This window comes from Xiphophorus couchianus, chromosome 9, assembly GCF_001444195.1.
Source record: "Xiphophorus couchianus chromosome 9, X_couchianus-1.0, whole genome shotgun sequence".
NCBI classification, from domain to species: domain Eukaryota; kingdom Metazoa; phylum Chordata; class Actinopteri; order Cyprinodontiformes; family Poeciliidae; genus Xiphophorus; species Xiphophorus couchianus.
Window position 1 is genome coordinate 17380587 of NC_040236.1, and position 25940 is coordinate 17406526.

Genomic DNA, 25940 nt, shown 5'->3' on the forward strand with positions numbered 1-25940 from the left:
ATCTCTGTGTAATACTTCTGAAGGAAAGCCTTGTGGGGACATGGCCAAACAGACAGCTTCAAGAAAAGCTCTTCTTCAGCATCTCCTTTTCTCCATGTTTTTAGTGAGAGCAGTCCTGCACACACGTGTGTGTGAAAGCTCCTCTTTGAGTGAAGCTCATTTTCCTAATGTGACTGCCTTTAACTCTCCACTTTGTTCCAGCGGAGAATGTGTTCCATGTTTTGATTGTCGCTGATTTGTTGCCCAACGTTTGTCATCTGCAATTTCCGGCACGAGCTCATTAAGAAGCACCATAGAAACAGAGCGCTCTGCTCACCACCATCTTGTTAAGTGACACCCAGCAGTCAGACGGGAAGTCCTGCAGCATGGGAACGAGAAACTGCAGACAGCCGTCCCAGTGGCACAGCAGCAGCATCATCCCGATCAGGTTGAATATTCTCATCACAGCACTGGCCAGGTCATAGGTCATGTGGAAGATCTGTCAGTAGGAGCAGAGATGGAAAGAGAGGTTACACAACCGGAGAGTTGGGAGGGATAAAGCGGCGCTATCCGTGTGATTTGAATTAACAATCATTGTTTAAACAAGCACAGTCACAGTTCGGTGAATGGCAAACACAGTCAGATCTGCTTTCACTGCCCTTCCAGAATGGTGTAACACATTCATCGGCAACAGATTTTCAAGCTTTGTTTTGGAAGATGTGGCTTTTATTTGACCAATCTACTCTACAGACTAGGTCTTCATTAACCGGAAAGCTTTTCAGACAGCAGCTAATTGTGAAGCCATAAGGGTGATTTTTTTGTTGTTTTTTTTGAGGGGGGGAACAAGTGAAATATAAGGTGAGGTACAATAATGAATTGTCTTTGACTCATAGAAAAGTTTTGAATACTCTTCATGTCAAACAAATCACATGCAAAAATCTGTAGCTGATGACTTAGACCACCGGAGTTCAACTAATATGGGCTGCTGACACAAAAATAAGATGCAACATCTATGAATTGTGTCTTGTTTGTAGATTTAGTCAACCAAAGGTACAATTATAAATAACAGTAGAGTTTCTTACAAAGTACCAACAATGGTACAATGGCACAACTGTACCAACAATGTCTGGAAAAGTTTGATTGAGGTATTTTACATGTCTGAATAACAAGACATCTTCTTTCTCTCCTTTTTTTTACTTTCTTCCATCCATCCATCCATCCATCCCTCATCAGTGGAGGACTATCCATTTAAAGATGTGTAATAACAGAGCAAAATAAAAGCAAACAATTATTTGTCAGAAACCAGATAAAAATATTATGTTCCAATACAGTTGCATCATTTCTAAGTTGATTTTACACATTACCAGACATTCACATCTTCTAAAAATCAACCAGGATTGGTGCAGGAAATTAGATCTAAGCTTATAAGAATGTGCTTTAAACAAACAAATGCGTATCTAGTGCTTTTTTCTACATGTCACATTTAACATGGCACACTCATCTGCGAATAGGGACAGTAGCTTCGGTATATTCAAAGGTCTACTACAACAGGTTTAGAGTCAAGTCGCAGGTGAAATGTTGTGAACGTTCAAAGAAGAAATTTTGATAAAATGAACATCTGGGCGATTTGCTGGTGCTGTTTCTCTGCTTAAGGTAAGAGTCTGGTCTCAGCCTGGTAAACACTAATCACTGCAGTCTCCTTGGCAGTCAGCCAGGTTGGGTTGCCATTGTGTGCGTGTGTCTGTGTGTGAGGGGAGGTGTGGCGGGGGGTAATATTTTACATGGTGTGAAATCCTTATTTAACTGGGCCAACTGGAGGCCTCACTAAATCATAAGTAAAAGTGTATTTCCCCAAAAGGGACAGGAGAAGTGTCCAACAGGCAGGCGAAGTAGGCCAGACACTGCATGTCTGCTCTATAAGTTTATATATTTATGTGTGGCTGAGAGCCCCAGCTCTGAGAGCCCAGCTGATGGCTTCTTATTCCAGAGCATGCTAATTTCTTGCAAGATACACATGAACTAGGCCGAAAGTGTCTGGAGATGTAAAGGATCAGGCACTGTCAGGAATTTTACAGCTGGGGAGCAGCGAGGTCGGGATATTCTGTAATTCCTCCAGGATCAGAGACCCTGCCGACAGCAACTGGGAGGTCGCTGGAACATTAAAACTGAAAATCATATTATACTCCATTCGCGATATGCATGCTGTGACGTTCAGACACAGACCTATCTTGAGCATGATCTTAGCTGCTAATGATGCACTGGAGTCATCTTTCTTTTCCAGGAAGCAACAATTACACAAAACACATTCTCTGTAACTACTAAAAATAAGTGCACAAGTTGCTGGCTGCTTGCATTGGCTGGAAATTATACTCACAGGCTCAAATATATACATAAAATCCACTGGTTTTTGAATAAATGGCCCTCAGGAACCTGCACTAAAACCACATGCTTTGTGTTGCCATAGTCATGCCCAAGTAAAGTGCATTGTAAGTTTGGCTCCAAAGTAATGCGGGCTTTTCTTACCAGATCAGAAGAATAAATTATTTAAATAAGAAACACTTTTAGATTCTGCAAATATCTCCAATGAACAAAGTTCTTCTTCTGTTGTACGTATAAAAATGCATAATTCACCACCAAAGCCGGTGCTTTTTCTCCCTTTTGTTTTGTTGTTTAGCGTCTGTGTTTGAAAAATGTCCATTGACTTGATGACTTGGGTTGGTTAAGGAGAAGCAAGATGGACAAGATGTGGAGCTCACCCTTTGATTAGGCGCCATTCACATCATGATTAATGAGTCTCCAGGACTAATGCTCCTCCTGACACCATAACAGCGCCTGGCTATGTGTCACTGTCACACCACAATCTGGATCATAGCACTTCTCCATGACCACAACTGGAAGGAGGTATATAAAAAATAATCCATTCCTTCATACTGTGTGAATGCTGGCCGTAGACTCAGACTCTCATTATCCTGAAAGCAAAACAGCAGCATCATGTGGTTCCTGCACCAGGAAATTACCCCCTATGTTCTCACTGATGCTCATGACTTCCTTAGTGCTGATTCAAATTTCTAACCATGTAAAAAAAGAAAAAACTATTTGAGTCCTCACCTGGAAAAGGTCATTAAAATCATTACAACGCCCAGGTGATCTTCTAGAGAGCCCACCTGCAGATAAGTAAGCTGATCACTGGGGGTGGGTCCAAGTCTGGATTGAGCTGAGCAGAGCAGAGCTTGCCTGAACTAAGCAGTTCAGGCCAGAGCCATTATTTTTGCTGCTGTGTTTGAATCGGTAATTGTGCCTCTCGCTGAACTTAAATTACCACTCTGTAATCAGAGGAGCAGCGGCTTCTTCAGAGCGAGAGCACACACACGTCGGATGGTAGATGTTTGGTTTGTCAGACTGATCTGTTTGTGCGCAAATTAATAAAAGCACATGTGGCCGGTAAACCAGGCAGTAACTGTTATAATGCAGCCAGGACGGGGCATATTATGGATGATAATGCATCTGTCCATTGATGAAGCTTATTTTCTCTGCAAAAGGATGAGTCATCCATAAGTTGTTTTTATTTTTGCTTTCTTGCATTATTTTAAGATTTTCTGTGACTTTTCAAATATCTCATTCATTTTTCTTTTTCTTTTTTTTTTTGTGGCCATTTTAATCTGAATGTAAAAAACCCAAAGGTTAATCAGTGTTAAATCAAAATAAAATAACTTCTCAAATGTTGTTTTGCATAGACAGGGCAACTAAAGGTTAATGGATCTTGTAGGTCTTGTGTTAGATGCTGTTGATCTGCTTGGACTTTTATTATAGGCCTGGCTCATTTCTATTTGTCCTCCACTTATCCAGCTAAACTGATTATTTAAAGACAAGTTTCACAATAAATAGAAATGTGCTAAATGTTTAATAAATAAGAACAAAGGAAAGAACTGAAAAGAAACTAAAGCAACTTGTTTTAACAGGGAATAAATGAAGAGAAGCAGAAGTAGGAAAAATATTATTGTTTTTTTTATTTTCATCAGAACTCTCCCTGCAAGGTTTTGGGTCAGGTGAAAGATGTTCACTAATACTTTTTGGACTTCTTGATTGTTATTTTAAGAACCTACCCTTAAAATAACAATAATTTTAATTTTAGAAATATTCCTGAGATGAAAAATTAAAGTCCTGGAAACCTGTTTAATATAGGATTTAATAGACATGTCCTAGTCACACAAACACACACACAATATATATATATATATATATATATATATATGTATAAATGGAAAAATCCAACCCTTTCTTACAAACAGTAACCAGCTTTTTGCATGTTTCCTTGGTGATAAATCATTGTACTAGTCTTTAACCATCATGCTAATCTTTAGCTCCTTTCACAAATTTCAATCAGATTGAACTTGGGTTTCTGTTTGGGCCATTTCAAAACATTAATATTACTTCCACTCAGACCCAACATGTTGGTGAAATCTGTTTTAGATCAAGCTAATACAGGGGAATTAAAAATTCTGGGCATTATTAGATGCATATAAGCTGCTTGCTTGTTTGATTTTTTTCTCGTTCAGTTAGTCTTTCAGCTCCTTTTCATGCCTTGTTTGTCTGTCATATCTCATAAAACTGTAAAGATAAAATCTGTGTTAAGAGAAAAGAAAATGCAGTTAATTTCACTGAAATGTTTGTTCACATTCCCATGACACTGCCTTTTCACTTTCTTACCGACAAGCACACACTACGCTTTAATTAATTGCATCAGTAAACTGGGTTACAGTGATCTATAATCCAGCCACCGGGTTTATTCTGATACTGCATTGTAAAACCTCATTTATCCACCTGTTGGAAAGCCATTATGAACGGATGCACGGTCGAGATATGCAAAACACAATTACTTGTTTAATTGCATGAGCTACTACAGAGAAATCCAATTTTTTATTATTAAAGCACGGTCAGAATGCATTCGCTTTTGGGAGAGGCCGATACCTCTTTATTACGATTATGTTGATTAAACTGAACATTTCTAGCGGCTTCCGATGTAAGAGCGATGAGCGCCTGTGCTGTAAAGCCCAAGTGGTGGAGGAATGGAGGTTGAAAAATGTCTGATTACGTGAAAACTTTGCTACATCCTGCACATTCTGACGTTGTCTGCACAGGCGGCACGTGGGAATAAAAAAAGTAGAAGTCATGTCACTCGCTCTGTTTGGATTTTGGTGTGACAACCTTTTGTTCCTGTGCGTAATTTAGTTGAACTATTCATTTGTTAAAAAGCATCCTAAAAACTGTAACAAAAAAATACAAGAGAAAATTTGTAGGATTTTGGCAAATTTCTGAAATCAGAACTTGTTTGTTTATTCCCAGTTTTTTTGGACAAAAAGTTTCAATTTCAAAGTTGTTTACAACTGAAAAACGAAACTTATTTTGTCATTTTGATTATAACACTTAAACAAATAAAGCACTTTTCTAGCTGAAATCTGCATGCTGTTGCAGTTAAACAGTAAAGTGAAACAAAACCTCGATGCTTTCATCAGTGACTGTTTACTCACTGGTGATGAGTACCAAACCATCTTCCTTTTCCTTTACTTAAAGGACAAAACATAAATATTTGCGTACCTCCTCCCACTGGTGGATGTAACGGATGAGTCTGGACAGCCTGAGGAGGCGCAGCAGGCTGAGGATCTTCGTGAACCGAACGATGCGCAACGCCCGGGCCGTTTTGTACACCTCCGAGTCGATGCCCTTCTCCACAATGAGGAAGATATAATCCACAGGTATGGAGGAAACAAAGTCCACGATAAACCAGCTCTTCAGGTACTTCTTCTTGATCTTCTTGGGATCCAGGATGATCTCGGTGTTGTCTTCGAACACGATGCCCGTCCTGAAGTTGAGCACCAGGTCCATGAGGAAGAAGGTGTCCGAGACCACGTTGAAGATGATCCAGGGCGTTGTCGTCTCGTCTTTGAAGAAGGTGATGCCAACCGGGATGATGATCAGGTTGCCGACCATGAACATCAGCATGGTGAAGTCCCAATAGAACCTGAGCAGAAGATGATTCAAGCAAAGATTTATCCGTGCCAGGGCCAATGCTGAAGTTTTCAACATGATACATTATAAATATGTATTTCTGTGTTTGCTCTGACTAAAGCCATCTAGAGCAGCTACCAGGATCTGTGGTAAAAATCTTTCAAATATATCCGTCTTTAATTGCAGTAGCTTAAAAATCTGTTAGATGTTTCTTTGATTTCAGTACATTTATTCTGTGGAGAAAATAAAATCAATATTTAGAAATAACTGTCTTTGTTTGGCCTCCAAATAAAATATATGCAGTGAAGAATATGTTTGAGTCTTTTATTTTTGCTCGAATAAGACACTTGAGTTATTACAGCATGGGACACAGAGGCCTGTTTCTCTAAGATCCCTTAAAAAGGGAAGAGATAAAATAAAATTAATATGAAAATTTAAGTTGGTGATATTGATTATAATTAACTCAGCTTTTTTAAAAATCTTGTTACTTTGCCATTACATCAGGTGTGAGAAATAAGGGTAGTTGGGAGAAAAACAATAGTGAATAGTGAGCAGGAAGGTAAGGGAAGTGAAAGACCATTCAAAGTTCATTGTTACTGCTGCAAAAAAGTGGCATCTTGGGAACTCAAAATGGCCATAAAAACTGGTAGATGTAACACGGCAGGCCTTTTTAGAGAAGCATGGCATTAAAAAGCTTTTTCTGTCAAGGCGTTGCGATAAATAATTGGAAGTTGCCAAAAACTCTGGGACTGTAACTGACAAAGTGTTCTTCCATCAGATAGAACTAAGGATAATCTTAGGATTATTTATCAAAGCCCCAACGAATGCTGTTAGAGGGCATTGCATCATGAACTCATTGGAAAACAGGGAGCTTTTCTTTAAAAATCTCATTCAGTGTTAATGTAGGTACAGCTACAGATAAAGTTTTGTATAATATACACCGGTGTGCCACTTGGTCAGGTAAGATTTTATCTCATGGAACTTCCTGGTAAAATAATGGATAAATAAATAATATAAAATATACAGTGACAGTGATTTTGTCAAATAAAACGAAAAAGAAACAAACAAACAAAAAAAAACTCATAAAGTGGACTTTTTTATATATTCTAAAGGAAGGTATTCAAATTACAAGCCCACCATTTCTAAATGCTTCAGTGTTGTGAAGGTACATCTTATTTCAAGGATGTTTACACATGTTTATCATGGCTGTGAAAAAGAATTAAAGGCACAGTAAAATCTGAACTGCCTGGACACAGTGCTGCTATTAGCAGCTGATATCACACGCCTGCAAAGATGCCGTTCAGCAGCATTCATAACTTTTACTGGGACAGCATGAAGCAAATCACCCTTGATGGGGACATGCTTAGAAAGCAGTGCTGACATTTACAACAGAGATATAAGCTGGTAGAGATTACTTTAATTTTCTCACTTTATTCATTTTCAGCATTTTCACCACCAACTTTTGATTCAGAAATCATTGAAAAGTTTGTTTTTATTTTACTAGATTATTCAAAAAGTGCAACTTATTTATTGTGTAGTTTCCTTACATGCAGAGTGATAACCTTTACGCATGTATTTCTATCAATTTTGATGGTTATGGCTTATTGGTAGTGAAAAAAAAAAATAATTTTATGCAACATTAAAATGCTCTAAGAACTGAAATACTGAAACACAGGTCCACTGAAGAATATGTCCATTAAATTATCGACTCAGTACTCAACTGTGGTTCTTTTTGTGTTACTGTATCAGTGCAGCATGGCATGGTTAACCATGCGTTTATAACAGCCTTCAGCCATTTTGCATTGTTGGCTCTGGCGTGCAGTCCATAGATTCTGAATTGGGTTTATATCAGGTGCGTTCTGCCCAGCACAGTGGTAGCATGGTCATTCAATCGGGTATTGATACTTGGTAGGCCTCTTAGAAAATGAAACCAGCATCTCCATCAAATATGCCAGCAGGAGGGAAACAGTGTTCTAAAATTTCTGGGCTGCTTCACAAACCCAATAAGGTTGTTGTTACTCTAGTTGCTTGTCACCTTCTGGCGCCACACTGTTTCATTTCACGAAACATTATAGGTTGGAGACAATATAGAAATGTTGTCTTCCATAGTTGCTTATGTTGTCTTCAACATAGTAACTACCTGTTACTAAGCCAACAGATAGCTTAGTATTTAAGCTAACTACCTGTTAGCAATTAGCTTAATTAGGTGGTAGCTTTTATGGCTAAAGCTGTCAATGACTGTTTCCTGGACAAATGAGAAGTCTGCATTCTCCACCCTGACAGTGGCTCAAAACTTCTTTATATTAAACAAACATCACTTAAATGCCAAGAACTATGCTTACGTTCTAACAATTAAATAAACACAAATAATATCTTGGAACATCACTGTGTGCAGGGTTTTTTGACTGAGTTACTGAAATAAATGAACTTTTTAGTGATATTCTAATTTATTGATACATTCCTGTATGAGAGAAGGGCGTTTAGTAAAGCAAATGGACGATAGCTCGAACTATCCATGGTGCTGAAATCGACTTTTTCCGCACATTCCGAAGAAACTTGTACAAAACTGACACGGCTTGCCTGAGCCCAGATGATTAAAAAGTACTGCTGTGAACGCAGCGTTTTATCAAATGGACAATGAAAAACATTGACCGGCGGCCTCAATAAATCTCAATATGTGTCCTTTCAAATGAGAAAGATAAAAAGAACTAAGTATGCTTAATGATAAATATTTATTTTTGTGTGTCCTGTTTTTTTTTTTTTTTTTTACTTCCATTCACATAAAACTTTAACAGGATGAACTATTCGTGAACCCCTTGCAGACCGTCCCGTACCTGAAGTCGCTGTATGGGTGGATAATCCAGTTCCCCGCAGACTTTACGCGCTCCTGCTCCTTCTCCACCGCCTTCTGGCTCCCGAACATGCGCAGGGAGAATTTGTTAACTCCAGGCTGGAGCATGGAGCTGAACTGCCGCTGCATGTACGTCTGGTTCCCCCTGGAGTCCCCATCGTCCGGAACTATCTGAGAACTGTCCTCCGCTTTAGTGAAAGTGACAGAGTTTCTTGACTCCACGCCCGGCGGCATCTGACCTTTACTAGTAGGGGCGTTGGAGAAGGAAACTCTAGAGTCCTTCTTCTCCGTCGCTGCGCTGGTCTTGACCTCAGTCCCGACGGGCCCCTGAATTAAAGACCCCGCGGAAGTGACAGAGGCGTCCATCCCCCCGGCCTGCCCCCTTCCGTCCTCACTCCCTACGGCTCCATCCGCCTGCTTCTCTTGTCTGGAGATGAGAGAAGACAGGCTCCCTGAACTGGTCGGGTCCCTTCTACAGTCTCCGTTCTTGTTGCATATCATTCCGACGGGCCCCGCTCCTGTCACGCTTGCCTCCGAAACTGTGTCCCCTCTGTGGTGCTCTGACGCTGAGCCGCCCCGGCCACCGGCAGCCTCCCCGGGGCATAACAAAGCAGAGTCAGCGGTTCCCAGAGGTTCCTTAAAGGAATCCTCGTCCTGCAGGAGCCACAGCTCGTTGTTGTTGCTGGAGCTTTTGCGCGCAGCCCCGCCTCCAAGCGTGAATCTCTTCATCTCGGTCCCCCAGCCGCTCCCATCATCCGCGCATCCGCTCAGTCTGGCAGATACTGGAGGCGCCAGAGGCTGCTGGAATCTGGGCTCCTCCTCGTCCATCACACCGGCAGGAGGAGACTCCCTTTATACCTTGAACCTGGAGAGAGGAGGAGGAGCAGCAGCAGCAGCTCTCCACTTTCCATTCACATCACTTCAGGGAACGAGCGGCGTGGCGTTACTATGGCTGCACACTGTCAGCTGTTTTATTATATGTCTGCAATAAAGACCGAAAGATGATGACAAGACTGTCAGCCTTGGGAAACAAACACACGCAGGTAGCTTCTGCAAAAAAAAAAAAAAAAAACTAACCACACCCAGGCGCCATCTCACCGAAAGAAGGGAGAACAACTCCAAAAATAAATAAAAAGCAGCAGTAACTTAACATGATTACATGCCAAGTTATCTTCTCTGTTGGTTTTAGTAAAGCAGGATAAATGTGACAAAAAAGGGCTCAAAAACAAAGTTCTGCTTATTTTGCTGTTAATTTGAGAAACTACGACATTCGATCAATAGACCATGTAACCACAGATAACAATGCCAGTCATTCTCATCCAGGCTGTCTAAACTATACAGTAAACCAGAAGGAGAGCAACAATCGCGTCAGCCTGTTGCCGTCTCCAGGCTGACCAAAGCCTTCGCCAAGCAGAGACGCTGCTGCGGTCCAATGACTCCACCGTGTGGACAAACCTGGAAATTGCACAATTGAAACCCCAGTGAACTTCATTCGTGGCGAATCGCTTTAGCACATTTTCCGCAAACTCCACTGCCTCTCTTTCTTCGACAGTAAAAAGCTATTTTAAACATTACCTTAGAACTTTTATGCATAAACATATTTTACCCCCAATTTTCACCTATCCATGCTATCCATAAAGCTTAAATCTATTTTCTTACAAAACTGATATTTGTGACGTATTTGAATGTTTAACCCCTTCAATGTTAGTTTAAGTCTGCGAATGACAAAAACTGGGAGAAACATTAATGTTGAACCAAAACTATACTGCTCAAAAAAATAAAGGGAACACTTTAAGTGTTAAACACCTGTTTAAGTGATCCCTTTATTTTTTTGAGCAGTGTATATTCTTTGTGAGAAGATAAAAACAGCTGAACATCAATAGATATAAACTACAGGGAAAACCATCTCCTCTGGGTTAGAAATAATTTGAAATGATTTTACCAACAGGAAAATACAGAGATCAAATTGCAGTAGTAGTGTGATGGGAAATGCATTTGCATAAATGGTGATTAGTGAAAGTCATGAAGATCAAAGTCTATTTTATTAGTTAATCTTTATCATGTTTTGGCATTTTATTTAGATTGTATTTCTACACTTTTTGTGATACTTAAATGTTACTATTTAATTTATTTTTACATTTTCATGCAATGTTCCTCACCCTTGCTCTTTTATTTCCTTGTAACAGAAACAATTTGTGTGTGATTTGGGCTGCGCAAAAAAACTCGCCTTGCGTTGTTGAGCAGCAGGGTGAATGCACATCATGCCATTGTTTTGGCACAGTGGCCCAATAAGAGTGAAATTGGTAAAATAATTCTAATAAGAGCGACACAAGTTTGCACACATCTATATTGCCAACATGTATTAGGAAACTTTGATAAAATACTTTGACAAAAAAAAAAATAAACGTGAACAGAAAAAAAGATCAAACCAACAAATTATCAAACATTTAGCTGCTTCAAGGAGAGAGGTTAGATTTCTGTGAAGGGCAAGTCAAAGTGCATAAGGAAGTCAAGAAGGTGCCTGTCTAATCAAATGGATTCAGCTGAGGTATAGGATACCTCCAGCAATGTGCAACAATTAGTGTTTTTGTCTGTACAGTGAGATGGAGACCTTTGGACGGTCAGCATCCAACAGGCAAAGTCCTTAAAAAAGGAGGTGCTGACGCTAAGCAGCATATGCCAAGACAAGAATGCAGAAATCCAAAGGTTGATTTTAATATTTAACTGCTGAAAGTGAACGCCACCATAAGCTGGGGGTAATGCCGACAAGAGCGTCCTGAGAACTATTACTGTAAAGCTCCGTTTAAAAAAAAACAACATACAGCAGCATGAATTTCTTCTGTCTTCTTCTCAAACAACAGATCTTCATGTATTTCATCAGACTTAAAATGTACCTCAAAAATGTCACACCACAGACAGCAGCAAAACAAAGAGCTCGCTGATGCACGGCAAAGTGCATGAGATCAAAGAAGATTCCTGCCATGCTTTCTTGGCTGCCATTCACTCAGCAACCTACCTCTGATGAATTAGGGCTAAATCAAGGTGGACATGAGAGACACAACTGCTGTCTGATGCATAAGAGACTTCAGAGGTGTGTTTGCAAAACAGACGTGAGACTTCTCGTAAGCTATAGTGGTTATTATAGTTCAAGCTCACAATGAATAGTCAACTGTGAAACTGCTGAGCTCATCATGCAAAGTACTTCTCAGATCAATGCTCCAAAAAACTGTAAGCAGAAAAACGAAGGAGCATTGTTATGATGACATACAGGAAGACGACTGTAGAAAAGACTAAACTTTTTAATGGGGACCTATTTTGCAAAGTTCACGTTTTGCATGTTTTTGTACTTCCACTTGGATGTCTTCCGCTTCTAACAAGCCTAACGCTTAAAAAACCAAAAAGCCGTCTTCTATCAATAATGTTTTTCAGCATCTAAAAAAGCAGACATTTCAAAAACCTCCTGATTATTAAAGGGGCAGTATTATGTATTTTCTGGTACATTTTCTCAGACACTGTGCTACCTTCAGTTATAAAAATTAATTTCATATCAAACATGACTTAAAATTGACTTTGTATTTTGACTCTTTGAGACTGGCCCGTGTCTTTAAGTAGCTCTTGCTCTTAGCGATACTCCGCCTTCTTCACGTCATCACAACAATGCTTCTCATTATGCCGTTTACAAACGTTCTGAGTAGTTTGTATGATGAGCCCAAGAGACTTGCGGTTCCATCAGGTATTTGCTAATATCTGGCTAATTTATTAGGATAACTGAGTCTGTAATTGTAATCTGCAGGTGACCTATATAGGAATACAATTTCCCCTTTAATAGTTAACACAAACAGGCCATTATATCCAGCCATGTCAATATGTCAGGTTTGAGGTATGTGCATCTTTACAAAAGTGTATATTTTCAGCTATCTTTTCAGGTGGCTGAATGGACAGTTCAGTTGGTATGCTAAAATTGCACCTCTGATCACAGATTGCTCAGTGAGAGAGCTGAGAGATGCACCATTTGCACAATGTTTGTGAAGCAGTGAAGCTGTGCTTGTGGGGGAACTAAACTGTATTTGAAAGAAAGCAGACGTTCAGTGCAAACTTTACAAAATGTATAAAATCCTGCTCTCAAATTCAAAATGCAAGCTTCTGATATTTAGTGTTTTCCTGCATACTCGCTGGCATGAAATTCAAGTAGACATTATGTGGAGAAACTGCAAACTGATCTCATCACGCAAGTATTGATCATATATTCACCTTGGCATCAATAGTATTGGCACATAGTTACGGCCAGCCCTAGCTGTACAATGGCATCTGGAAATAGCAAGTGTTTTATTGTTGACTTGATATTCAGAAATCGCTGGCTGTGTTCTTGAATTGCGCGGCAGGCTCCACTTCTGGGTCCGACTCAGGGTCAAAGATGGACTGTTAAACAGTAATGCGTCTGTTTGTACCATTTTCAGGCGTATGAAGCGAGAGTGTAAAACTTGGGCCAAACCCCAAGTTTATTTGGATTTAAAGTCACAAAAGATCCTCATTCTGAAAGGAACTCAAAATAGGCAGATCTGATCAGGTGAAAGCTCCAAAAATCCCAATATATGTAAATAAACTTTTTTGCAAAACAATCAAAGGAAAACCACTAAGTCTTGTAGAGCCCCTACTATTTAATTTTTTATATATGCAGCATTTGTTGGACTGAAAGCAACAATTATTTGATTACTATAAAATGGCTCTACGGGCCTGGAAAAATGCATACACCCCTCCCTCAGAGTTCATTTTAGCCATGCATTAATTTTAACATGCACATCACACCTTTGGTTTTTTTGTTAAGGGCTTACTTTACAAGTGGATTGAACAACTCTTCAATTTCATCAGCATTGGTCAACTTTGCATTTTGATCCACATCATAATTTAGTCTCCACACCACCAGCTCAATCAAGCTTGACCTTTGTCTGCCAATACAGAGCCTCCCTTCAGCCTACCTTTGTTTTAGCCCCTCTCAGAAGGCAGACCGACTCCAGGCTTCCCATGAATCTCATCCAGTCCATCTAGAGGTTTGGACAGAGCTGGTCCTGTGAGCCTCGGTTGTCATGACAGCAGCTGACCATTCAGTACAGACTGGAATGTGTAAAATGCTCATGCTTGTGGCAAGTCTTGAGGGAAGCTTCAGTCACAGTGCAGAAATTGACGTCTTACTGTCCAGCATTAACGTAAAAGCAGCACTTTAACATTTGCCATTAATGGCAAATTGTGAGATGTCAAAAATATACCTTTTGAACTAAAATAGCAACGACAGATCTAAAGGAGGCGGCTTATAATGAGAGCTAAATTAAAACTTTCAGAGTAAAGGACAGTTTTAAATTTCAATATCTTTATTTCAGTTTGTGCAAGTTGTACAAAGAATGGTATTCCACGTTGATGGAAGGTACAGCACTTTACACAATTCTGGCTAAGTCTTTAAATCTTGAAACTCTATAATGTAACATTCAATCACCACGTTGTTCAGGTTAAATGGAATATATGGCTTCTGGATTATCTACACAGTGAAGAGGACAGAAAACCATTCAACAATCAGATAACTGTTTCAGATCACAAGAAGCAAAGAGGAAAAAAAATTCAGTAGTATTTTTTTTTTTTTTTAATGCGTGCACATTGCTGAAGTTGCACTGCACTGGTGCAACACCTAAAATATTTTGCACTTGGTCCAAAATAATCCTCTTATACTGGGGTGGTTAACTGAGCAACAACATGTGCCCCAATTTTAATCTGAGGGGAAAACAAAATAAAACATTACTAAATGCTGTTCTTTAAAAAAATAAAAATAAAAAGTCACAAATTGAATGTTAGTAAATTGTGAAGTAAATTTAAAGCCTCAGATCTAACCCAATGTTTCCAGGTTTTTAAAGAATGAAGGAAAGAAAAAAAGAACCCACATGAAAAGCAGTTTAAGGCAAAGTAAAACTCTGCAGAGCAACGTTTGAGGGGTTGCAACAAATCATACATGAATTCCAGTAAACTTGTATGTTTTAAAACAAGGATGGCAACTATCTGGATCAAAAGTACACTCACTTGTGCTTCTTCACAAGTGAGTGTTCCAAATCAGAGAATGAAATGTGGCTTTATGTTAGTCCTGTGCAGGAAAGCTTGAGCATAAAAAAAACTGAAGATCACAAAACTATGCATTCTCATGTAATTTTTTACACCACACGCTTGGCTAGAACAGCTTTAAAACTCATGCAATATTTGTCTCATGGCCTCAAGCAGAAAGGGTTGTTTCACACTACATCCTGCCTGCACAATGTTAAAAATTTAAGCATAAAAAAGGAAAAAAAAAAAAAAAAAAAAAAAAGGAAAATTATTCTCCTAAAACATCAACACTCAAGCACAAAAAAGGTACTTTAAAAATTGTATTGCACAATATAATGTGCCACACAACAGTTGAATCCTGGAGTGCCAACTTGACATCCATCTAGAAATAAGAGGGGACAAAAAAAGTAAAAACGTTTTATTGAAATTGCCACTTAATGCTTTTGCAAACCTTGTAAACTTTTGTACCACTTCTGATGTCAGCACTGCAACCTTCCATCGAGTTAATGGGAATTTGATGACAGAGCAACAGAAAATAGCCCATAACCATGAAGCAGGCCAACAGTGACTAATACCCCAAAATAAAATTCTGTGCAACTTAATAATGCACCATGAATAGTGCATTGTAAATGGCAAACTCCTGGTAGGACCTGGTGAAAGTTTATACACTTAACACATGCACTTCTATTTCACAGCTATGTAAGAGTGCTTTAGCAAGATGGTGTATATTTTCCCATTAAAAAGAAAAAAAAACTTTGCAGATTAAGTTGCTTAAAACACAATTCCACATACCTCCTTCATTTTCTTAGTTTGCATTTCTTTGCCTCACATTCTTCTCCTTGTGGTTTGCAGTAGAATTGCTCTTCCTGGAAGACAGACAAGCATGAGCTCTCTTCTAGAAAAAAGGCTGAAGATACAAAAAAAACAGCAAGCTGTGACTGTACTTACAGAGGAGCAGCTCCTGAGTCATCGTCTGAACAAGCAGCGTGTTAGTCATTGAGGAGAGGGAAGGGAAGAAGAAGAAGGAAAAAAAAAAGTTAATAGCAGCTTACAGCTGGGTAGTGAGAGACATGTCTACACCATTTTAACCAATGACTGTAGCAAGTGGTAATAATGACAACCTCCAACATGACTGCAATGGCATGACCGGATTCAATTACACATGAATAGACATGCCCATCTGGAGCATTTCTGACAATGAATGATGCAACTATAATCATACAATGGTGATCCATTAACCAGTTCAACTGAAATCATTTGTGTTGGAGAAAAAAAAAAAAAACATCATTTATCAAATGTAATTTTGACAATTCTGTTGCTTCGGCCAATCTCCAACAACATTTAAACACATCATTTGGCACTCATCTTTTAATGCACCGTCCCAATGCAACCCTAAGCATCACAGACGCTCATGCAATACAAGCAAGAGATAACACACTGCAACAGTTGTATTCTTCAGCTGAAACAGCTCAACACACATCCTGGCAATGTATAGTGAAGTTTCACACCTGAGCAACACCATGTATTGACAAGATAAAAAAATAAAAAATAAAGAGAGTAAGGTTCCTCTGTGGCCGAGCGGTGAATGAGACGAATGGCATAGACCGGTTCTTACAAGAGTTGCCTCGCAGTTGACATGCATTAAGTACAAGATGCAGAACACATGCAAACAAGTCGCTGGTTCCTTTACTTTTAAACCAACACGGCGTCATATCAAACCAATACACTACTTCAAGTGTCTCATCTGACTCTTTCATTGGCTCAAAAAAACAAACAAACAATAGAGTTTAGGCAAAACCAAAAAAGTGAAAGTGAATATTTGGAGCTTGCTCTGTATATAACATTCAGCGCCAGTGAAAGAGTGACCAAATCTTTGAGCACATTCCTCTTAGAAGTGGTTACTATGAAAGCAGTTCATTCAGACTTCCATAGGTTTTTTTTGTCCCCCACGCGGCCATCTCAGCTCAACCACTTCAGTCTGACATGCAGTTTTTGTTCACTTACCAAAATGCAAAATCAGCAGCGAACAGAGAAGTCAAAAATGTAAAAAAATAAAAAAAATAAAAAAAGGTTCTATAACAGATTGTTTACACAGCAGTAGAAGCCAATTCCTGAGCTATATTGAAATTGTAAATAATGACAAAACTAAAGACAACATTGTCAAATTAAAAAGCATGTTCTTCTTCCCTCTTCCTGAAAGTTTGTCTTGAACTAAACACCATCTAAACCCCAGTTCTGCAGGGATTGGGAAAGCCCATAGAATCACAAGAGACAGTAACTTATAGGTTTGATAATATTTAAAACTGAGAAATCCTACTACAGTGTTAGCTACACAAAACATCTGAAATTGGCATATAAAACTCCCATGTTCAGCTGCCTTCAGGGTCCAGTACACGTCACCATAGACATTAAATCAATAACACACATTTTCAAACAAAAAGTTAAAATTACAAATAAATCTTAATATATTTACTTTGGAATTTTACAAGACTGCTGGAGCAAAAAGGTGGAAAGCCAAAAAGGCAATTCCTTACCTATTCAAAATCTCACTGCACTGATTTTTTTGGTTATTTGTTGGAATTTCTTTACGTTTTCCCTTCAGCTTGGTTTTTACATAAAGTTAACCCCCGATTATTCATAGTGCTCAATTAATATGGAAAGGCAAGATGATTTAACCACAGAGTAGTTATAAGTTAAGGTATAACTATACCTATAAGTAACAAATGAATATTTCTTTAAAAAATAGACTGTCAAAAAAAAAAAAAAATCAGTAGAACATCTTTGGATAAACCTAAAGGATGGGATACATGTCATTATTAAGAATAAACAAAATATTTTTTAAAAAGAGTGAGAAATTACTAGGCATAATTTGAAGGGCTATTTAACTGGGAAAAATTACAAACCATCTCTCTTCTAAATTCTTAGAAAAGTAAAACCATAGCAGACTAGGAGCCTCATACTTCTGTTCTTTGCAGGTTATTTTATTTAAATTTATGGGAGCTTGTAGAAGAAGTCGAGTACATACCATCAGTGACGTCATCGGGCTTTCTCCTCTTTTCATAGATGAAGATGACCGTCACAAGGATGATGACCTCGGCCACAATGCCCAGGAAGGGCCAGAGAGCAGCCAGGCGACTCCGGACACGGAGAAAGATCTTGTCCTTGTTTTGGCCAAGTTCATTGTTTCCAGAGCAGAAGTAGTATCCACCGTCAGACTCAATGTTCAGGTCTTCAATGGTCAGCATGGTCTTGTTAGGGGTGCTCTTGATCTCATATCTCTGAGTGCCATTAACAATAGCCTGTTGACCATATTTAGAGGAACAAATATTCATAAAAACCAGCTTAATCTAAAGGAATAATTTTCTTTCTACATCGAGTCTTTTAAAACACTGTATTCCCACCTTTAGTTCGCTGCCCTCCTCTTTATACCACATCCAATCAGTGGGAAGGGGGTGACCATGAGCAACACAAGTGAGCACACTTTTGTCATTCTCATTACCGTGCTCCGAGTGCTTATAGGCTCCAACATAAGGAAGTGCTGTTAGAAAAAAAAAGCATTAAATATAGTCATTTACCCCTGATTATGTAGATCAACTTGGCAACATCTGAACCAATTCTGATGCATTTATTTTCACTTACTTTTCACCTCAATGACCCGCTTCACTAGTGGGTCAGTCTCAAACACACATTCATAGCGTCCAGACTGATGATAGGTGATCTTCTCCAAACTAAGAGACCAAATAATACACCACCGATTGTTAAACATGGAAATGCATATGCATTTTCTTTTCCAGCACTGGGAATCAAAGCAAAAACTGACTAAAGCTGTGGCTACTTTCATGATGATTAGTTTTTCCACTCAGCCAAGCAGAAAAAAAAAACAACAGAATGCAGTTTATGCTCAATAGCTGGGTGAGAATCTAAAGCCGCTTGTCTGCTTAAATATTTCAAATTTCCAGTCAAAGTTCCGCTTTGTTTGGCGCTACTGTCCTGCCTTCCCTCTAAAATAGAGAATTAAGGTCAGAGCAAGAGAGTACACTGCTAGCGGCTCTCATCCCTGCCGCCAAGAGCGCCAGCAAAGCTGCATGTCTGCACGGTCCACCTCCCCACTAATCAAGAGTCGTGAATGGCTGACTGAAACCCATAACACTGCCGCCAATACAGGAAGCCTTACAGAGGGAGGGAGGTGGAAAAAACAAATAAGCAAAAGTAAATGACAGTAAAATGCATTGCAAAATGTTTCACCGTCAATCAAAAACAGTTGGACACATCCATTTCTGTAATCTTAGGAAGAAGAGTTTCTTACTTGTATGAAGCATAGTTAGAAGAAGAGGACCTTGACTTTTCAATGGGTTTATCATTGTGTGTCCAGTAGGAACCCTTACTGGAAAGGGTGGAATCCGTTAAGTTGCAGGTGAGAATGGCAGAGGTTTGGTTGCTGACCTCAGAAGGTTCAACATTGATTTGTGGGCCTGCAAAGTAAAGAGAGGGAATAAGACAAATCCTTTAACTTTTTCCTCACAAATATAAAAACCACTATTAGGAGGTTAAAGCGTCAACCACCAAGAAATATTGGATTTCATTTAGTGAAACTACAATAAGGTCACAAGGGGAGAAAGGTTTTTGGTAAATACATGCAGAAGAAGCAACATTTGGGAGTATAAGTTTCACTGCCAAATAAGTAGTTATTCATATAATACTTGTACCATTTTGTTTCCATTTGCTTCAATTGCAAGACATAATACTGGGCCTCAAGGCAGAACACTGCCCAATGGCTGAGAGCCTGTTTAATAACTTGCTGCCATCTTATGTGCTTATAGTCCAGTGGGCTATAAGCAACAAGAATGTCTACAAGCATTAAGAGGCATTTACAATGTTAGTATCATTTAAGGATAATGCCAAATCTACAGAGAAGCAGCACTAATGAAGTAATCTGACACCCTTTTGAAATCGAGTAAAGATTTTTTTCCATTCATTTTCTAAACCTGGTTATCCTAGTTAACCACAGTCATTGTCCTATTGAGGCCATTTGCAAATTTCAAGCCTTATGACCAGTATTATGAGCAAGATTATAATTGCACTTAACCAAGTCTTGAAAGAGGAGGAGGTGAGGGGGGTATCAGATTAAATGCATACTTTGCAATCAGGTGGTACAGGATTAAAGGAGCAGTTGGGCTATGCTCTGAAACCAGGTTCAGTCAACTACAGGGCAACCTTGGAGTTTCTTAGGAGAGAAAGGGAGAGCATGTACTAGATGGAGCAGGATTGAGAGGATACTGAACCAGGAAAACGGGGCAGGAAGTAGACGCCCAGGATTTCACTAATGAGGAGCTAATAGCTACTTCGATGAGCGTCTCCTCATTTCTTTCCCTCCTCTTCCACTCACTTTCGATTGCAATAATGTTTGCCTGCGAGCGGATCCACTTGATTTTGGGCGTCTTCTTCAGATCATTGCGGTCGGGGTCGTTGGAAGCGCGGCACTCGTATGTGCCCGTGTCGTCAAGAGTGAGGCTGAGGAGGTGAATGGTGCTGGCGGCGTGAGCTATGTATGTGGCATTTATTCTGACGCGCTCATTTCGTGCCCCATCGAACAGCTGGGTGAGCGTCTCATTGGACTCCTCGCCTTCTACAAACCACCACTGCACCTCAGGAATGGGGTTCCCTACTACCTCACAGTGCAGCTCCGCACTGTCGTTGATTAGTTTGATCTGAGAGAGGGGGGATTTTATAAAACCCGCTGAGTGCAATTTACAGCCAGCCCAGCGAATTACAAGAAATGTAATAAGTGTGTTAGAAGCAAAGAAGATGAATGAATGATTGATAAAGATGGAGGGAACAAAAAGCATACAAAAAAAGAGACAAAAAAGTTAATAAGAACCAAGGAAATGAAAATATGACAGCAAGCCCAAAACATGCACATATAAAAATCAGAGTAACATTTACAGCCAATTCTTAGGAATATTGTTGATCACACTTAGAACACTGATCAATTAAAATAAATGCAACATAAAAGGCAGCCGTAGATGACCAAAGCTCAATGGGCAGCAACATTTTGACTAGAAACCTTGTGTTATAAGAAGGTAGAATATTACAGATGAGCTCTAATGGTTTGCAACTTGTACTTCAATGTATTTTAATGTTAATGTCAAATAATGCACTTGAGTATGAATTGCGCTATGAAGATAAACTTGCCTTACCCAGATTCAAAGCCAACTGCTTTCTAGGCTCTTTTATACAAAAATACTTGCTCACATCCAGGTTTTTTTTTTTTTTTAAAGGAACAAGGCATTTTGGTTTAAAGTCAGCTTGTAGGTCAATATATTTGGTAGTAATCTCAGTGTTAATGTCAAGTCAAGTTGAAATTTACAGCACAGCTTTTACTGTAAAAAGAATATAGTTTAATATTTAAGACATTTTTCAAAAACCACTAACTTCATTAAATTATCTTACACTTGACAAGTAGCAGGATTAAAACCTAATCTGTTACTGGTAAATTTTTAATCCTCTTAATGATTAAGAGACAGATGAAAAAAACTGAGTTGAGGGCTTTTCTCTTTAGCAGTACTAGATCACATGGATATTTCTTATTAAGACAGAACCATAAAGCAAATGTAATACCAAATAAGTTTGCTCCAAAGACACCAAAACAAAGCATTTGCACTAAAACACAATGTATAATGTGAGAGAACAAATAGAAAAGCAGATGAGGGTGGAAAATGCAGATGAAATCAAGATGAAAAAAGAAAAGAAAAAAGTGAAAATGTACGAAAGACATTTAGAGCCAATAGCGTTTGTTGCTATTGCCAGGTTTGCTCAACAACAGTAACTGTCAATCTAGGTTAACGCTAGATATTTTTAGGCCATCATGCCATTGATTTAATGGAGGCTTTGCACACATCATTACACAACAAAGGAATCGCAAATATCACAAACTAGAATTACTGCATTAGCAAACGTTTTGAAGAATCGTGCATTGATCTTCACATCAATTTTATTTTATTTACTGCACATTCAAATTGCTCATCCAAACAAACAGTTGGAGAAGCAAGAAAATATTTTTGGCCATTTTGTGAAGACCAGAAAATCAGGTTTAATTACTCACAAGGATTATGCCAGGTAAGCTAGCAAGTATGACAACTAGAGCTCCAAAGTAATAAAGGCCTGCTGGAGTGATTTAGGATTCCTGTCCTTTCCACAAGTATAGCTGACCTCCATGTACACTTACAGAGCGGAGCTGTATGGCTGCTCAACACGCAAGCAGAACAAAAAACATGTTCCCAAACAGAATATGCTATTGACAAACCACACTATCTATTAATATTAAAGCACCGTGTATAAACATTTGACTGAAGCTGTCTTCATAACCTTTGACAAAATGCAAAATGTCAGCAGGTCACAAGAGGGATCTCTGGTTGTCAACAAAAGCTTCAGGCGCTGTACATATCTTGCAACTTTCCACCATTACCAAAGGTCACCTTCAGAGCTTGAGTAGCATGGCTGTTCAAATTAAGCAGTTCGTCTACAGTAAAGTTTGGTTGCATGTAATTTTCTATTTTAACCATATGTTCTGTAACATTAGATTAAGGATTTAGTGCTTGAAGTTCTTTTAAAAGTTCAGATTTCCAAAATTAGTATTTGACATTTGAATGAGGGCAGCAAAGACAATGTGCCTCAAAAAGGTTACACTCTGAAATAAACAACAGTTGTTTTAAAAGATTACTTTTTAGGAAGGGCAAAAAAATATATATAAATAAAACAATGGACTAAAACACATATATACACACATTTTTTTTAATTAGCCAAATGTATTTTTCACCTTTTTAAATCCATGGAAAACAACACTTCAAAACTAAAATCTGTAGCCCTTGTGTTACATTTACGCTGAAGGACTGGTGCAAAGTCAAACCCCTTTAAAACAAGTTTTGTTTTTTTTTTTAAAAAAAAAGGTAGCCAGCAGAACATGCTGCCATAGACACACCGAAAAAATTTTAAATCTTTTAGAAGCTCATAGTTTATGTAAACGAGTTTGGAAGAATTCCCAACCAGTATTACACAAAAGAATAAAGATTATTTCGATTAAGTTACTGTAAGTCAATCAGTGCTGCCCCAAGATAAAGTCAACTATTACTGTGTCAAAAATGATTATCTTAGCATAATCAAGCCTTTTCAAAGATTACCTTGAAGAAAAAGTTCAAACTCTTTTGAATGCAAGAAAATGCTACTGCTGGAATTTTTTTTTAACAGTTTCGGGAGCTATTTAGGGTAATTAAAGTGTCTTTTTGGATTCAACATCATCATGGAAGCCAAAGTGACTGCGAGATAAACTAAGAATCAGTAACTAATAATGTATAATACATGTTTGTGTCATTTTATAAATTTTTTTTCCTGTATTGATTGTAAACGAAAGTCAGCATCGTGTCAAAGAATTGAGTCGCACCGTAAAGCTTACAGCAATAGACTCGTTGAGGACCATGATCTTTTAACACACAAGATGGTGCCCAATGCAATCCATTAAATTAAAAAGGACAGATAATCTGGTTAGTAACGCAAGTAATCATCTGAAACGTTACGCAATCCGAGGTTAATTTTACCACAGCTCAGAGGACGCACGTTACTCAGAGGACGCTGTTAATGTCCCCCTTTTTAAAAAAAAAAAAAAAAAAACATCTTCTTCCTAGATTAGCCATACGTTTGTTAGTTTAAGACGTGTCTTTAAAGCGACAAAAACGCAGATTTTCCAGCGTCACGGCGCGTCATTAAGACGGTTTACATAAAACGCTCTTTAGCCTCCTCTACAGCAAATTAGCTAAACGTTTCAACGGCACAGCAACAAGACGCAACCCGTTCAAACCTCCCAAACCAAGGATGTCAAACGTCCCAATACTTATTTTTGTGTTGTTTGTTAGTTTTGTTTTTTTGTAATAGCCATAGCACGTTTTTACTACGAAAACCGTTTGAGGACGGCGAGCAAAACAAAATGTTCGTAGTCGGGGCAAAGTCTACACTGAGCCAACATGGCTGACACAATTCTTACCTGTGGACGCGTCGGCTCGCCAACAGCACAAAAGTAGGGCAGCGAGAGCCCACAGCAACTTCATGGCTGACGACTGTTAACGATTTTCGCCACGAATAAACACGATGCGAGGTTGTTTGCGGGGAAAAGTCTACTTTTTCCCGCGAGCCTCCTTGGTCCTGAAGCCGAATCTTCAATGCCGACAATGAACTGATGTGCTTGGTCGTCCTCTACGCACACGCCCTTAATCAGCACGTACGCATGACGTAAAACAAATGGGCGTGGCAAACATGTTCCATTATGTTTAACAATTTACTGAAACTAAAGGCCTGATTTATAATCGACACCATTTTAGAGATATACAAAATGGACATAAATCAACAAATTTGCTAGGACAAATTATATTTTCTTTGTAATATAATTACAAAGAAAATTTGCCAGATTATTATTTTTTTTGTAATTCTGGCATTTACAAACAACACTAAAAATTTGTTGCATGCCAAAAATGTTGGGGTAAAACTCAAAATTGAATCAAATGCCACGCTTTATGATAACTGTGTCCTTTTTAAAGATGATTTTATAGAAACAGCCATATTTCTCATCAACAGGATTTTAATTTCCGATTTCAAGGAGTGCCATGGGCTTTCTCAAGAAATTTATCTTGAGAAAGCCAGTTCAAATATGTTTGATCATTCCTTATTGCACATGATTGAATTTCTACATTTACTCATTCCCCAGTGATTGACTCATCTCCCTTTCCTAATTCATAATTTCACTATCAATAAAATTGTTTTTATCTGTTACTTAGTATAATCATTTCAAATGGGTGTTTCTATTAGTTTTGTACTTTGTTTTTAACCTCTTTAAAAAGCTTGTGCTAAACTCGGCCTTTTGAAAAGTGCTTCATAAATAAATTTTGACAGATCGATATATCATCCCTAGCCCTGGACCCCTCTCTTCAGCATTCTTATTTTCAGCTTGTCACTAATTCTTTTGGAGGATTTACATTTGGGGACTGGGATAATTATGGTAGAAGGTTTTTGTCTGGTGAATAATTCCTGAGCTGGTTAGGCTATGTGTTCATTATACAGTGGGAAGACCCAGTTATTACTGTAGACATTTTCAGTTTTCTGGCAGAAGCCACCAAATTTGTACTTCAAATGCCCTGACCAAAGCATAGAGTTCGAGCAAGGTTTTGCATGTTTGAGTGTAAGCTGGAACGCCACAAAAAAAACCTTTTCTCTAGAATCACAATAGGTAGGTATGTAAATGGTGTCTAATGGGTGCTGCGGAGGCTTCATTGATGCAGTTCTGTCATGGCAATCTTTTGTGGCCCAACCCAACCCCTTAACATTCACTTTACTGAGAGGAGAAAGATAAATATGGGTCCTCATTCAATTTAGCTGTATACACAACAAGAAACCCAAACAAACAAATTACTAAAAAGTTTCTCAAATATGCAAGGTAAGAAAATCCATCAGATGCCTAAAAGAGTCACTACATATCAATAACTGCACCACCAAGTGATTTTGAAAAAAACATTTCTGTCAACATTTTGTTTTGGATTTTTCCAACATCTTCAGGGCAACTTTTTGCTATTGCTATAAAATAAATGTAAAGGGTTTTAAACATCTTTACCATGGCGGTAAATAATTAGAGCAGGCACTTTAAATGTAATTTCAACTTTCAGGAAGAAAATCTCACAACATATTTAAAGTGATTAGTTAAAAATAAATTAATTTAGACTTTTATTTAAGACTGCCCTTTAGATGTTGTCATAGAATTCCTAATTTTCTGCAAAAAACTGAATTCTAACAACCTTCGCTTATATGAAAAGGATCTGCAAGCTTCAGCAAACCCAATAAAATAATACAGTTGGTATTAAGAGTCTGACTTGCAGCACTGAACCTGAAGTAATTGTACTTTAAATTAGCCTCCCAGGGTGCAATGTCTGGCACAAACACTTCGCATCCACAATAATGTGAAATTGAACATAGATTAATTTTCACA

The 25940-nt window shown here is 38.6% G+C and overlaps 2 protein-coding genes across 3 annotated transcripts in view; both read right to left on the minus strand.

Annotated features, from left to right (window-relative positions):
• hcn2b (hyperpolarization activated cyclic nucleotide-gated potassium channel 2b) overlaps window positions 1–9681 on the minus strand; it is a 46534-nt gene extending 36853 nt beyond the window's left edge. Inside the window, exons 1-3 of the mRNA XM_028026664.1 lie at window positions 8820–9681; window positions 5575–5998; window positions 317–478 (exon numbers count right to left, since the gene is read on the minus strand). Of these exons, the coding sequence (XP_027882465.1) occupies window positions 317–478; window positions 5575–5998; window positions 8820–9664 (1431 nt within the window). The 5' untranslated portion in view covers window positions 9665–9681. The remainder of the gene's footprint in view (window positions 1–316; window positions 479–5574; window positions 5999–8819) is intronic.
• A 4500-nt stretch (window positions 9682–14181) lies between these two features.
• bsg (basigin) lies at window positions 14182–24174 on the minus strand. Of its 2 annotated transcripts, XM_028027245.1 has the most exons (9): window positions 23952–24174; window positions 20304–20654; window positions 19224–19389; window positions 18557–18645; window positions 18319–18455; window positions 17943–18216; window positions 15866–15890; window positions 15710–15783; window positions 14182–15299 (listed from the first exon to the last, which is right to left on the minus strand). In XM_028027245.1, exons 1-8 carry the CDS (start codon window positions 24013–24015, stop codon window positions 15723–15725), a joined length of 1167 nt encoding a protein of 388 aa, XP_027883046.1. In that variant the 5' UTR covers window positions 24016–24174; the 3' UTR covers window positions 14182–15299; window positions 15710–15722. The 2 variants fall into 2 exon arrangements, with proteins under 2 accessions (XP_027883046.1, XP_027883044.1); XM_028027243.1 differs by lacking the exon at window positions 20304–20654 and having other exon boundaries at window positions 23952–24168.
• Between the last annotated feature and the right edge of the window lie 1766 nt (window positions 24175–25940).